Raw genomic sequence first — 14386 nt, 5'->3', positions numbered from 1 at the left:
CTCGTGGGGGTCCACGACCCCCATAGAGGGAGAATAGAATAGGTGGCGACCGCAGCGAGCCCGCAAGGGGCTTTGTTGCGCTGGCCACGCTGTCTGAGGCCAGGCAGTCAGGATCCCGACGTCGGGATAATGACTGTCGGGATCCCGACTGTCGGTGAGTCATACCACACCCGATTCACCGAGTAGCAATCACTATCTTTTTATGGTGAAGTGGAATGTGAACTTTTAAAATAAAGTGTTTTGTTTTTTACATTTGGTGTCAAAAAATCAGGAATTTTATTCTGAGGAGGGGCATGCTATTTTTATTCATGTGCTGTAAGCACATGAATATATATTTAATTAAAAAAAAAATATATTTTTTTTACACAGCAGCCAGCAGGGGGCCGGGAGCCGAGCCGCTCATTAGATATTCATATATTCACTGCACCCGATCATTACATATGCACGATCGGGTGTAGTGAATACCCGGTCCCCTGTTGGCTATCCCGGGGGGCAGCCTGTGCTGCCTGGCTCCCAGGGATCCCACCTCCCCCCCACAAACATTCTGGGGCAGGCAGGGAGACTTCCATCTCCCTGCCTGCCGCCGTCCTCAGGCTCCCTGAGGCATTGCCGCAGGAGTTAAAATTCGCCGGTATGGGGCAGTGAGCCCCTGGCTCGTTGAATACTGGAGCCGGCGAGGCTCCGGAACGCGGTGGGCAGTGGCGAATGTGCAGCGAATCCTAAACAGGATTCGCTGCACATCGTCAAAACTCTCATTGAATACTGCCCTCTGACTGGTGTGTTCAGTGACTCACTCTGAGTCACATGTCCTCAGGCAGCCAGTGAACAAGCGGTGGTTCCTTGAGCAAGTCGGATCTTCCAATCACTGACAGTGAAGAACCGTCTCGCTCCATGTGGAGACCAAATAGCACGTCAGGGGGTGGGACAAGGCTGATGTCACCAAGCCCTGCCCCCATGACAGTCCACGGATTGGGGGAGGGGCTAAAATGACACAAAAAGATGCAATTTGCATCATTTTAGCCCCACTCCCTCGCCACGGACCTGCGAAAACCGGTATTTGGTGCAGCGAGGAAGGGGAGTACAGGGGGCTGCATGGCTGATGCAGAAGAATTGCCCACCTTCCTGGTGGGATGGGAGGGGGACCTGAATTTTGGGAGCCTCCCGGCCATTCCAGGATTGTAGGCAAGTATGACGCAGGTGCACTATTCAAACATTACTATTAGAATTGTTATAGATTTCACTGGCAATTGAATATTAGTTTTTTGCATAATAAGTAATGCAAAAGCTTTATTATTACAATTCTAATCATTAATGTTTGAATAGTGCACTTGCGTTCTTTCTCTTTGTGTGTGGCACTAGAGTTCTACTGAAGAAGGGACGTTGCCCGCAGCAACCAATCGGTCTACTTCTTATTTATTTATAACCTTCTAGAAGATAATACATGGAATCAGATTGGTTTCTATGGGCAACATCCCATCTTCCACAGAACTCCCATCTTAGTAAATTTACCCATAAGTCTCAGCAGAGCATCACCTCTCATTACACCTAGTTATGGTGGAGAAACATTGCACTTCTACTATCAATACCAACATCCTCAGCCATCAATGGCAAACCATCGATGGTGGCTGACCATCGATGCACAATGACCATTGCCTATACAAGCATAATGCTGTTATCATGTTGGGCGAAGTGGAGTTTGGTTGATCTTTAAAATGTTAGTAAGTAAAAGAATACATTTTATTAATCGAACACCATCGCTCTTTGGTTATAATCTGTAGGTGAAAGATTCCTTATCCCACACAGAATTATGGAATGAGATGTTTTACCTCCATTGTAGAAACCTTTTACTATTCATTCCATAGCCCTCCTATACCTATTATTATCCGACATATATTTATTACTTTGTTATGTGTTCAGTAAATTGTCAAATATCTGTAATTTGAGCATGAAAATAAATGGTTATATATATATATATATACATAGTGTATGTGTGTCGTGTCTAGAAAATGTTACTCACCGCCGTACCAGTATAAATGTGTGCGAGGTTGCAAAACATTGCCTGGTACAATTGGGATTTGTTGCCACAACAATATCACCCATGGGATGCCTGCCTGATATTAGATGGGGTGACAGCTTTCAGTGCCATTTTATCTACATTTGTAAAACATTTCCACAGAACCCTGAAATCATATCCTCTTCCTGTTCTACACTGAGCTCTGAACTCCTGGCCTGTTCCTGTTCTACACTGAGCTCTGAACTCCTGCCCTGTCCCTGTACTACCCTGAGTCCCAATAATCCTGCCCTGTTCTAAGTAGAGTGAGTCATGAAATCATGGCCTGCTGCTGTACTATACCGAATCCTGAAATCCTTCCCAGTTCCTGTACTACACCAAAGGTGGGTTGTACTAAGCCTTGCATAATGATAAAGTGGAGAGGTAAAGTAGCAGCCAATTGGCCCCCAACTGTCATTACATACAGGCTATGTTTGAAAAATGACAGTTAGGAGCTGATGGCTGGTCATTTATCACTTTTAATTTGATCACTTTTTAAAGTTTAGTACATTTGGCCCCAAGTCCTGAAATCCCTCCCGTTCTCTATGATGAGTGAGCCCTGAAATCCTGCCCTGTTCCTGTACTACACTGAGTCATGAAATAATGCCCTGTTCCTGTACTACGCTGATTCCTGGAAGCAGCTCTGTCTCTTTACTACGCTGAGTGAGCCCTGAAATCCTGTAATATGTTCCTGCACTACAAGGTGCCCTAATATCCTTTCTGTTCCTGTACTAGAGTCATGAAATCCTGCTGTTTCTGTACTACACAATGTCCTGAAATCCTGCCCTGTTCCTGTAATAAGGAGTCCTACAATCCTGCCCTGTTCCTGTAATAAGGAGTCCTACAATCCTGCCCTGTTCCTGTAATAAGGAGTCCTACAATCCTGCCCTGTTTGTGTACCACAGTTCCCGCACACGGGTTACACTACAGTACATGGTAACATAAAACACCAACACTGACACAATAGCGTTCCATTGTGAATAAGGCTGGAGAAGCACATTACAGTATAAGCATCAGCAGTCAGCTATCCTCCTCCTACAGTATGTGCACATCGCAGCCACTACTGTCTGCAGAACAGCAGCATTGTCACAGCCAGGGCAACCACATCGTCCCCAGCAGCACTGAAAGGGTTAAGAGCCACTGAGCAGAAGAGCTGACACTCAGACACAACCTGGGCACCAGATAAGGTATTTGCTGGGGGAGCTTCTGGGATGATGGGTGGATGCTGGCTTTGCACCAGTTACAGCCAGGGAGGACCAGGAGGAGGAGGAGGAGGGGAGGAGGAGGAGGAGGTAGTGGCCCCCGGGTGTTTCTTTGTGTTGGATTCAGCAGTAGCAGCAGCAGTAGCAGCCTCTAAGCTGCAAAAACCCATGAGTGCATGCCAATCCCCCCATCACCAGTGAGTGCCAGCACCCTGCCTCCTTCTCTGCCACCCCGGCACACACCTGACCCAGCTCCTGAGAGTGCACAGAGAGCCCCAGAGCTGCCAGTCCCCTCCCTGCTTTCCTGGGGAAGAACCAGAGCAGGTACAAGGATCACAGCATCCCTGGTAAGCCAGCAGCATCCCTTTACCATGATGGGTTCCTGTAGCGGTGCTAGTCAGTTAATCAATAGGAATGATGCTTTATCTGTGGGAAGGGAACATCAGTCCCCATCTGTCCTAATGATAAATAGGCTGTGAATTATTAAATAGCAGCAACCTGCATCATTTCCTGATGGGGACAGGGTGGGCTGGTCCTCAGTGCAGCATCTAATTATTCTCCCATCCCATAATATGTGTGAGCAGGAGGGGCCCATTGCTGCTTCATCTGACTCCCTTTGTTCCGCATCTGGGGGTTCTTATTAGTGCTGTCATTGATTACACAGTATAGATAGCTGTATCCCTGCTGCTAGGAAAGGGCACCTGCTTTAATAAGGTTTGGATGCTTTTGTACCTTGCAGGGGCATTCAGTAGTCGGCCAGGATGGTGAAACTGGGCAACAATTTTAGCGAGAAGGGAACAAAGCCCCCTATATGCGAAGATGGATTTGATACCATCCCTCTGATGACTCCACTGGATGTAAACCAGCTGCAGTTCCCACCCCCAGACAAGGTATGTACGATGGGTGAGGGTGGACGGGGCAGTAGCAGGTACTGTGTTCTCTGATAGACAAAGGACACATCCAGGTGGGCATTAATACTCCCCTGGGTTGTTTAGCCAGCAGTCGTACCGCACAATGCACATACCGTACTGTGGGCGTCCTATTAGATGATGCTGGAATACACAGGCGTCTTTTAGGCATTTTGTACTGATACAATACATGAAATCTGCTCATGACACTAAACCGTTCCCATAGGATTGATGCCTGGGAAGTTTACATCCTTTAGTTTAAATTAAGAAATGACTAAAAGCTGAATTTTGAACAGAAAATGATCAGTTTTAATGTTCATTAATCATATCATCTGAAAGAGCAAGAACAATAATCATCTGGCCTAATATACTCTATCTGCCGCCCGGTGTAGTGTCAGCCTCAGTGTAGCCTTGTTCTCCTGGCCTCCAGGCTCCGTGGCCAACTTTCCCATTTATACAGCAGAAATACAATTGTGCTTTTTGATTTTATTTGATTGGAGTGTTAGTGTGTACAGTGTGTATGCAATTCTGCACAGCATTACAGCACTGTCATATATATATATATATATATATATATATATATATATATATATATATATATACATACTGTACTGTATATATATATATATATATATATATATATATATATATATATAGATACAGAAGTACCAACACACTCGCTATTCCTAGGAATGGGGTGCAAACAGCACCCACATCCCAGGGTGGGGTGCGGTGGCCTGTGACCACACACTCTAGTAATATATGTATATGGTGATGGCATATTTCAGTGTGCCTTACAATTCCATGTCCCATTGTTCTTTAACCCTTTGAGTGCCAACATCTCTTTGGGCCAGGGAGGTCATTCTAGTTGACACGCAGCACTGCAAATGTCTGTTTAAGCCTGCACACAGCTCGCACAGGCCGCCGCCCCCTTCGCAGGTTGAATTGGCCCGCACTGCTGCGAATGGGTGTTTTGCAAAAACATCCATTCGTAGCCTAAGGGGAATAAACCCACATTGTTTGATGGTCTCCGACCATTGAATGATGTGGATGTTACACACAAAACGAAGACACTCTCAGGTGTCTTAGCTTTGCGTGTGTTCTGGAGGGGAACATGGCGGGCAGCTGACATCCGGTGATGTCATCTTCCCGCCCCTGGCACCTGCATCACCATGGGAATGCCCAGCGTTCCCATGGGTGCGACTACCCGCCGCCGTCCTATGCCTGCTACCTGCACTGATGGGCGCGAGCTCCCGGCGAACACTCTGTTTGCCGTGGCCGCTCGCCCCCGATGCCTGCACATGCGAGAAATGCGCAATTAGGAAACATCGCTCACCTTTGCAAATTCGCAATGGTCCGCATAAACTAGAATAAGGTCCCAGCTTCAAAATGTTATAAAATGAAAAGTGATAAACAGCCAACCAATCAGCTCCTACCTGCCATGTTCTAGGCATGGTTTGAAAAATGACAGGTAGGAGCTGATTGGCTGGTTGTTTATTACTCTCCACTTGATCACTTTTTGAAGCTTGATACATCTGGCCCTTTGAGAGATGTTCAGAATATCATCTAAAAATGCCAGCGTCTCTCACATTTGTTAGATAAATTCATATAAGTCATTATGATGAATCAGGGGCGTGACTCTGGGAGGCAATGGAGTCATCTGCTGCCAGGCTCCTGCTCCCAAGGGGGCACCTCTCCTCCCCTGCGAGTTTCAATCAGTTAATTGAAAGCCATCAATATCGTTTCTGTGGCCGACTCCCCCTCCTAACATCATTTTTTGTAAGTGTCACACCCTGTGTTAGAACCTATGACCTGTCTTACTGGAGACAGACACCTTACTGATTGAGCTATTTGGGGGGCAACTGGGATGAAGATCTATCTATCTATCTATCTATCTATCTATCTATCTATCTATCCTCTCTCTCTCTCTCTCTCTCTCTCTCTCTATCCTCTCTCTCTCTCTCTCGTCGGGCTGTCCTGGCATATTTTGATGACTTTATTTCTACCGCTGGTGAGATCATGCAGTCCAGTCCTTACAGATTGTCTATGCAATATGCAGTCTGATACAATTATACATTTACATGTCCGGTATTTTTGGTTTCTGCTATTTCTTGCCATCTTTTTTGCACGTATGAATAAATGCAGAATAATGAAGGCAATATATAAGGGGAAAATGGACAATTCTGTGGGACAACATCAGTTCATTGGACCGTATTCTGGTTGATTCGCAAGGCTGTGAATTCGCTGCCTTGCGAGTCCACCAGACGCCGTCTTGCAAATGCCGATAGGCACGCCCCCCTCACATGCCGCATTCATACGCACGGGCTGCAAAGGGATGTTTAACATTAACATCCATTCGCAGGCTGCGGGGGAACACCCACATCATTCGATGGTCGTCGATCATGGAATGATGTGGAAGGCCCACGCACATCTAAGGTTACTCTGAGGTAACCTTAGATGTGCGTGGGCATTCAGAAGGAAGTGGATGGGCAGCTGACATCCGGTGATATCAGCTTCCAGCCCCCAGCGCCCACGTCACCAGGCGGTTTCCATGGGAACGTCCAGTGTTTTCATTTGAACGCCTATGAAACGCTGGACGTTCCCATGGGTGCGACTATCCGCCACCGCCCCATGCCCCCCACCCGCAGCTTTGGGTGCGTGCACCCAGGGAATAGTCTGTTCACCATGGCCACACGCACCCGTGTATGCACATGTGCAAAACTGCTGCTGCGCATCCGCAAAACATCGGTCCCCGTGCGAACGTACGATCCTTGCAAGCAGACCACAATAACCCCCATCGTGTTTTATAATACAGAAACATTTTCTGTGCAGTTATTTATTCAGGATAAAATTGTAGCAACAACAACAAAAAAATCATTGAATATTGCCTATTCATTTACTTAGCCTTTCACCTTTAGAAAAACTGGTGCCCACACAAAACAGTTACTGTAACCCTTAGCAACCAGAAAGCTTTTTTTATGCTTTAAACTGCACTAGAAAATGATAGTAAGAATCTGATTGGCTGATATGGGTTTACATCGCCTCTCTCTTGTGCATGTTTAAATCCATATCCCCCATAGGGCCCTATACGGGCCCTGATTCGCCAGCTCTGCACAGGGATTGGAACCTGTATTTTTATCTACTCGCAGACCTGAAACCCAAGACGTACAGATGGGGCAGGCTACATCCTGGCTGGCGGATCGCCAGAACGTCCCCGCTGGCGATCCGCCAGCAGCCTCGCCATCCATCAGACTGAGACGCGCGTGCGTCTCACGCGCGTTGCAGTCTCCGTCGGGGGAGCGGCGGAAACCCTGTCCGTCTCCGCCTCAGGGAGACGGACAGGGTTAGGGGGGGTGTGGGCAGGCGGAGGGGACCCCGGGTTACCGCCGACAAGCCGGCGGGGACCCGGGGGAGTGGGTGGAAGCGCCGTCGGAAGGGGACACGCGCGCGCCTCTCGTGCGCGCGCGTCCCCTTCTCGCCAGCGCCATCCCCTGCCAGGATGGGACCTGCTCCATCTGTATCTGCTCAAAGTGATCATAGCCATCATATTTTATGCTTATATTATTGCAAGGTAATAATATATTTGTTAGCATTTACTTATGTTACTGTTTAATTGTTGGAATACATTTCCATACATTGTGAAGCTTTAGTTATCCCCGTAGCTTGTGTGCCACAAACAATGGTTACCTCTTTGTCACTAATTAGCTGCTATTGCTGCTTTTAGCTTAATGAGGCTGAGCCAAGGTAATTGAGCAAAATATCACAGAGTGAGCCCGACTGCTGTGTCAGGCTCTTGTGGGGACACAGTGGATGGAGCACTCTCCAATATCTATAACTATGAAATGTAGCAACATTTCTTTTCATTGTAGTGCACATTTGTTAGGAGAAATACGGTAGCAACCACTAGGCACAGTGGGGCCGGAGCAGGTCAGTGACCAGCGACTGGTTTCTGTCCCATTTGGCTGCATGTAAGGGGTTGTGTTCACGTACATCCCCTCGCATGGTACAAAGGGGATTCGGCGGTGTGGAGGGGGGAAAGGGGGAGTGGTCGTGCAGCCAGCAAGGTGGCGGCCGGCATTTCAGGGCTCACTAATCAGTGAACAACCGCTGCTTAGGGAGACTTGCTGAATCAGGCCTGTATTTGTTGTCAACCCTCACCCCCTTTGTATTGCATTAGGGCACTTGCTGCAGTTTTTCTGTATGATGGATTATGTGTTCCTATCACCCCCTGCCAGGCTAAAAAATCAATTACACCATAATTCTGCTTCACCATATGATATTCCTTGGTTTAAACAAATGAAAATCTGATAGACAGTAAGCTGCTAAGAGCGAGGCAGAAGCGCGGCTCTTGGCGATAATTCCTATGTGCGTGACAGGCTTCACTAGCAGCGCGGAACGCTGGCTGGATTTAAAGATTCTAAGGAAGGTTTTGAATTGACAATAAATTAAGCACAAGGAATACATGTCAGTCTTAGATTAATGTTCCCCAGTCTAACATGATTACCCAGTAATAGACCGAATTATATATCAGTACAGATAAATCAGATTTTCGTGACTTTATTTTCGCGGTGACAATAATGACAATGCGTATTTTTCCGGAACCGATTTATCGCAGCTACGCTGTTATTCGCATGTGGTAATTCCCCCATAGGGTTTGGTGCACAATTCTCTTTACCTACTCTGAGCAGGTGAAAAATATGGGAAAATCCCTATTTTGGGGTAAAAATGCCTGGACTTGTTCAGAGCCCCTTGGCCACCACCTTAATGACTAATTAGACACTTTGAAGTTTTTTATAATTTATTTATTTATTTACAGTTTCCTATACTGTATAGAGCAGCATACTCCATATGGAGCAGCATACTCCATTGCGCTTTAGAGTTGGAAGAAACAGTGATAAAACAAACTGGGTAGTAACAAACTGACACAGAGGTAGGAGGGCCCTGCTCGCAAGATTACAATATTTTTAATTAAGAGGTTAGTTCTAAAGCGCTAAGAAAAGAAGAAAAAAAAAAGAGGACAAACATAAGAAAGAAAAATTAAGTAAGAATAAAAATAATAAAATGCAATATCAAAATGTTTACACTCTTTTCTGTCAATTTGCGGTGACCGGGGAACAGAATAACAATGGCCCTTATTCTGATTGACGCGGACTTTACCGCGTACTTACGGATCGCGTCTTTACGGCGTCTGCGCATGCGTGGAGAACGCTACGCGCATGTGCCACGCCTTGACTCGGTACCAGTTCGGCCAAATCCCGTCCAAAACTGTTCACCGCTATCAGTCGGGAAATAGGGGCGTATTATGGGCGTCATGCGGAATGACACATGGGCGTAGTTTCAAAGTGGGCAAAACGGGGCGGAAACATGGGCGGACACGGGGGAGTACACTTATGTTGGGGGGCGTACATTCGGAAACCACTCCGAATGCACGCGAGCAAAAAGGGCAGAAATGTGCGGTGTCCACAAGTGTACTATTGCTTTGCGGACACCACTCGTTCATGCGGTAGGCGAACGTACGCCTAATGACTACAACCATTAACACCTGAACCCAATAGAATCTACTCCTTTACTCATTACTCACTAATAGGCCGCTTGTCAGTGCTTTAATTGAAACCATTGCTGCTTCAAGGAAACCTTAGTAATCCCCCACATATGCTGTACTTGTCCCACACTTAAAAACTGCTAACAATGGACATGACTGAATCTTAATACTATCAATACACATGTGTATTAGACATGTACTCATGAAACCACACACATTGATTCCAATTCCAAATAAGCTGTTTTTTATGAGGATAGGTAATTGAATAAGTGGGTCATGTGATGTATTGCAGAAGATACTTCATAGTGGGTTGTTTGGCGTAAATACTCCGCTTACGGGCGGTAGCACCGCTTGGCTCCCGTTCGGATGCGGTATTTCCGAGCATACTCTGTAATACTCTGTAATACCGTGCAGAATCGGAGTGTTTCTCCCGCACACGCATGGTTTGTATGTCGTCCGTAAACACGCCCTGTTCTTAAAGAGTGAGTCCGTCCGAATGCGGAGGACACGTGGGCGTTTCTACGGACGATGGCCGCATGCGGCAAAACACCGTGGCGTGCGGACCGCTCCGTAAGAATGCGGGAATATCCGCACCGATCAGAATAAGGGCCAATGTTCTTGCATAAGTTCCTTTGCCGTATGTATGTATGTTAGTTTTTTTTTTTATTCTTATTTACTTTTTATTTCTTATGTTTGTCCTCTTTTTTTCTACTTTTCTTAGCGCTTTGTAATTAACCTCTTTATTATTGAAAATCCTAACAGAACTGCTGCACATAAAAATACAAGTGCAACGGACAATCTTTCCCCAAATAGTTTTAATTAGCCAATAATGAGAGGTCAGTTAGGGTGAAAAAGTGCAAATTAATGGAAATGGGAGTACAAGATATGGGACTGTTACACTGGGTGCTTTATGAGTGGGCCAATTGTTTTTAGGCTTGCAGATGGGAGTAATCAGTTGTTTTTGCAAGGTTTTTGGAAGTGTCTTTCATTGACCCAAATATATACTTACTAGTTAAAAGCTAGACAAAATGACGGCTTCTGCAATGTACTTTCACTTTGAGCTGTGACAGTTTTTACTTTCACTTTGTTCTGCCACAGTTTTTAGTCCACAAATTCTCCACCCAATCCCTATCTGCTCCTACCTCCAACCTTGTTCGAAACAGTTAAGTGTCCATGCAAAAATTGCTTTCACTTTCTGTTTTGACATCTTTTTGCACACAAAGGAGTAATTTGGTCCTTTGAGTGGCCTTACATTTTCATGTAAACCAAATTTTATGAGAGTATTTATTTGACAAAAAAAAGTTAAAAAGCTTTTTTATTCATATTGAAGCCATTTAACAATTTGGTACTTGTTTCCTAGCGCGGCGCCCACGATTTTCATCTTATGCCACTGTTTTGATCGCATCACATGCGACCTGATCGCATGCGATGCGATCAGACCCGATTTTTTAATTGTACAGGCACCCTGATGGGTGATTACTATGTTAAATGCCCCCCCATTGTTAACGCCACCCCCACTATGAACGCCAACTCAAAGCGTGGCGAGCGCAGCAAGCCCGCAAGGGGCGGCAGTACGCGTCCTCCAACCTTTTCATACCCCCACTATCCACATCGGCATGGAGTTGTTTTTATATAGTGTGGTGAGCGCAGCGAGCCACCGAGCCCGAAGCGTGGCGAGCGCAGCGGATTACTTCACATGTATTCCGTGTCCCCTCGCGGGGCTCGCTGCGTTCGCCACACTATATAAAATCAACTCCACGCCGACATGGATAGTCGGGGTATGAAAAGGTCGGAGGACGCATACCGCCGCCCCTCGCGGGCTCAATGCGCTCACCACGCTTCGGGTTGGCGTTGATAGTGGGGGTGGCGTTAACATAGTAATCACCCAACAGGGTGCCTGTACAATTAAAAATCGCATCGCATCGCATGCCATTGTAATGGCATGCGATGCGACTCAATATTAAAATTGTACAGTTCGGGTCTTAGGACCCGAAAAACGATGGGCGCCGTGCTAGGAAACAAGTACCAACAATTTTAAGGAAATCTAATATTTATGCCCTCTGATATGCTTCTATAAGGTTACCCTATGTTACGTTGCCATTTTTGGGGTTACAGGGCAGTAGGTGAAGCAATCATAAATTAAGAGGGATGTCCAGTAGCAGAGCATTGTGTCCCTCCTGGAGAGGGTCATGTTGGGAGGTGTGCACCATGTGGCTTTTCTGTGAGGTCTGCTTGTCTGAAATTGCTAACCAAGGAAGACTGTGAGTGGGGTCTTCCTTAAGGTGCCCCTTCACTTATCCGATTTGGGCCAATTTCACCCGATTCCAACGGATCGGGCAGAGAAATCATTCCAAACCAGGATCGGACCCTTCAGCAGCACATTTAAAAAAAATCTGGCTGGACAGGCTGGCTGTTGATTGGCTGAGAGTGCTCTCTCAACCAATCAGTGTCAAAATTTGTCCGACTTGTCCCCAGGACGTCAGACTAGTGTATGGGGGCCTTTAAACTTTTTATCTCTGTTAATTCCATTATTACTGCATTTACCACCAGTTATAAAGCGCTACAGAGCATGCTGGTGCTATATAATTATATGTTATTAATAAATAAGATTTCATTGTTGGTTGGCTGAGACCATACAAGAAGCTAAAAATTGGAATGCCTTGATGCTGGCATTCCTGCAGGGCCGTCGAGGGCTAAACAGGGCCTGGGTACAGAAAGGGGGTGTGCCCACACCTCCCTGATTTATCAATGCCCAGCCCCCTGCCAAGCAAATAAGAGTTAAAAACACTGAGTACAACTCAAGTGGGGAAGTTTCTCCTCAGCAGCTCAGCCGGATCCTCCGTAATCAGTACCTGTGCCTCTGTCCCTGCTCCCCTGCGTAATCTAATAAGGTGTTCCCCTACTGAAATGGCAAAATGGTGTGGTCAGGGCCGGTGCTAGGGTGTTCGGCGTCCTCCTGCAAACTATAATTTTGCGCCCTCCCCACCTTAACTTATAAATGGATGTGCGCCGAAGAGTTGTGGTGGAGAGAGGAATGTCTGGAGAGAGAGACACATAGGAGAGAGCGAGACATAGGGCAGATTAGGACATGGGCCCTTATTCTGATCGGTGCGTACTTTCCCGAATTCTTTCGGATGGCGTTTTTTAGCCATCTGCGCATGCGTGGGGAACGCTATGCGCATGTGCCACGTATGGTCTCCGTACTTGTTCTCACTAATACCGTACAGAAATGTGCACCGCATACATTCGGGCAATAGGGGTGTGTTATGGGCGTCATGCGGAATGACACAGGGGCGTAGTTTCAAAGTGGGCTAAACTGGGCGGAAACATGGGCGGACACGGGGGAGTACACATATATTGGTAGGCGTGCATTCGGACAGCACGCCGAATGCACGCGAACAAAAAGGGAAGAAATGTGCGGTGTCCAAAAGGTTACTTTTGCTTTGCGGACACCACTCGGTCATGCGCTAGGCAATCGGAACGCCTAATCAGGACGGACGCACCTCAACCAATGTCACCTGAACCCAATACAATCACATACTTTACCCATTACTTGTTAATTACACGCTTCTCACTGCTACAATTGGAAGCATTGCAGCTTAAAGGGAACATTACATGCTGCACTTGTCACACACTTTTACACTGCAAATAATGCACACAACTTAATAATATTAATACTAATACACATGCCACTTCTGCATGTCTAAATTAATACAGACAGTAAGTTGTTTAAAATGTTTAAAATAAGCAAAATGTACATAGTGTATATAGATGTATGTTTGGGTCACATGCTGTAAGGGTTAATGTGTGTCATGAATGTAGTAGGAATGTGGGTCAGTATAGATGAGCATTTAATTGATTGAAATTGATAACAATCCCTTTTTCAGGAGGTTGCCTAATAGCCTAAGTGGGTCATGTGATCGCTGTGTGTACTCAGTACAAAAGTGTTGGATTGTGCGTAAATACTCCGCATCGGGGCGTACGGACAGCTTTCCGTACGTTCTCACGCGGTAAGACCGTGCTTGTGCGGGAAGACCGTGCAAGCATCTGTACGTTTCCCCCGCACGCGCACGGTTTGTATGTCGTCCGTACACACGCCCTGTTCTTACAGAGTGAGTCCGTCCGAATGCGGAGGACACGTGGGCGTTTCTACGGACGATGCCCGCACGCTGCCGCACAGCAAGAATTCGGGAATATCCGCACCGATCAGAATAAGGCCCATGGAGAGAGAGAGACTGATAGAGAGAAATGGAAAGAGATATGGAGAGAGAGAGATATATGGGGGGGAGAGAGAGAGACATGGTGAGAGGGACATGGTGGAAGAAAAGAGAAAAAAGACAAAAAAATACTATCACATATATATGTACAGTAAGTTTAAAAAAAGTACAATAACGTAATATTGGTGGGGACATACCTGTATTGCAAAAAAATACATAAGGAGTGGCTGAATTAAAAATGAATATAAAAATACTGATAAAAGTACTTAACTTCCTAAATTATGTCCATTAAGCCCAAAAGCGGGGCAAACGCAACAAAGCCCCTTGTGGGCTCGCTGCGTTTGCCACGCTGCGGGCACGGTGGCTGGCTGCGCTCGCCACCTATTCTACCTCTATGTGGGGCATGGACCCCCACGAGGAAGAATAGCTGGTGGCCGTCGGGACCCCGAGTGTCGGGGTTTTCACAG

General features: G+C 46.4%; 1 protein-coding gene across 3 annotated transcripts in view; it reads left to right on the top strand.

Moving 5' to 3' along the window:
• Positions 1–3080: 3080 nt before the first annotated feature.
• NSG1 (neuronal vesicle trafficking associated 1) overlaps positions 3081–14386 on the top strand; it is a 61882-nt gene continuing 50576 nt past the window's right edge. The window contains exons 1-2 of one of the 3 annotated variants that reach the window (XM_083156685.1): positions 3081–3237; positions 3992–4142. In XM_083156685.1, the coding sequence (XP_083012811.1) occupies positions 4014–4142 (129 nt within the window). In that variant the 5' untranslated portion in view covers positions 3081–3237; positions 3992–4013. Of the gene's footprint in view, positions 3238–3366; positions 3600–3827; positions 4143–14386 lie in introns of those variants that run through there. The other 2 variants (XM_083156610.1, XM_083156531.1) reach the window with 2 other exon arrangements.

Source organism: Crinia signifera, chromosome 1 (genome assembly GCF_055691185.1).
Source record: "Crinia signifera chromosome 1, ASM5569118v1, whole genome shotgun sequence".
NCBI classification, from domain to species: Eukaryota; Metazoa; Chordata; class Amphibia; order Anura; family Myobatrachidae; genus Crinia; species Crinia signifera.
Note: the sequence above shows the minus strand (reverse complement) of the source record. Positions and strands in the feature narration are given on the sequence as shown.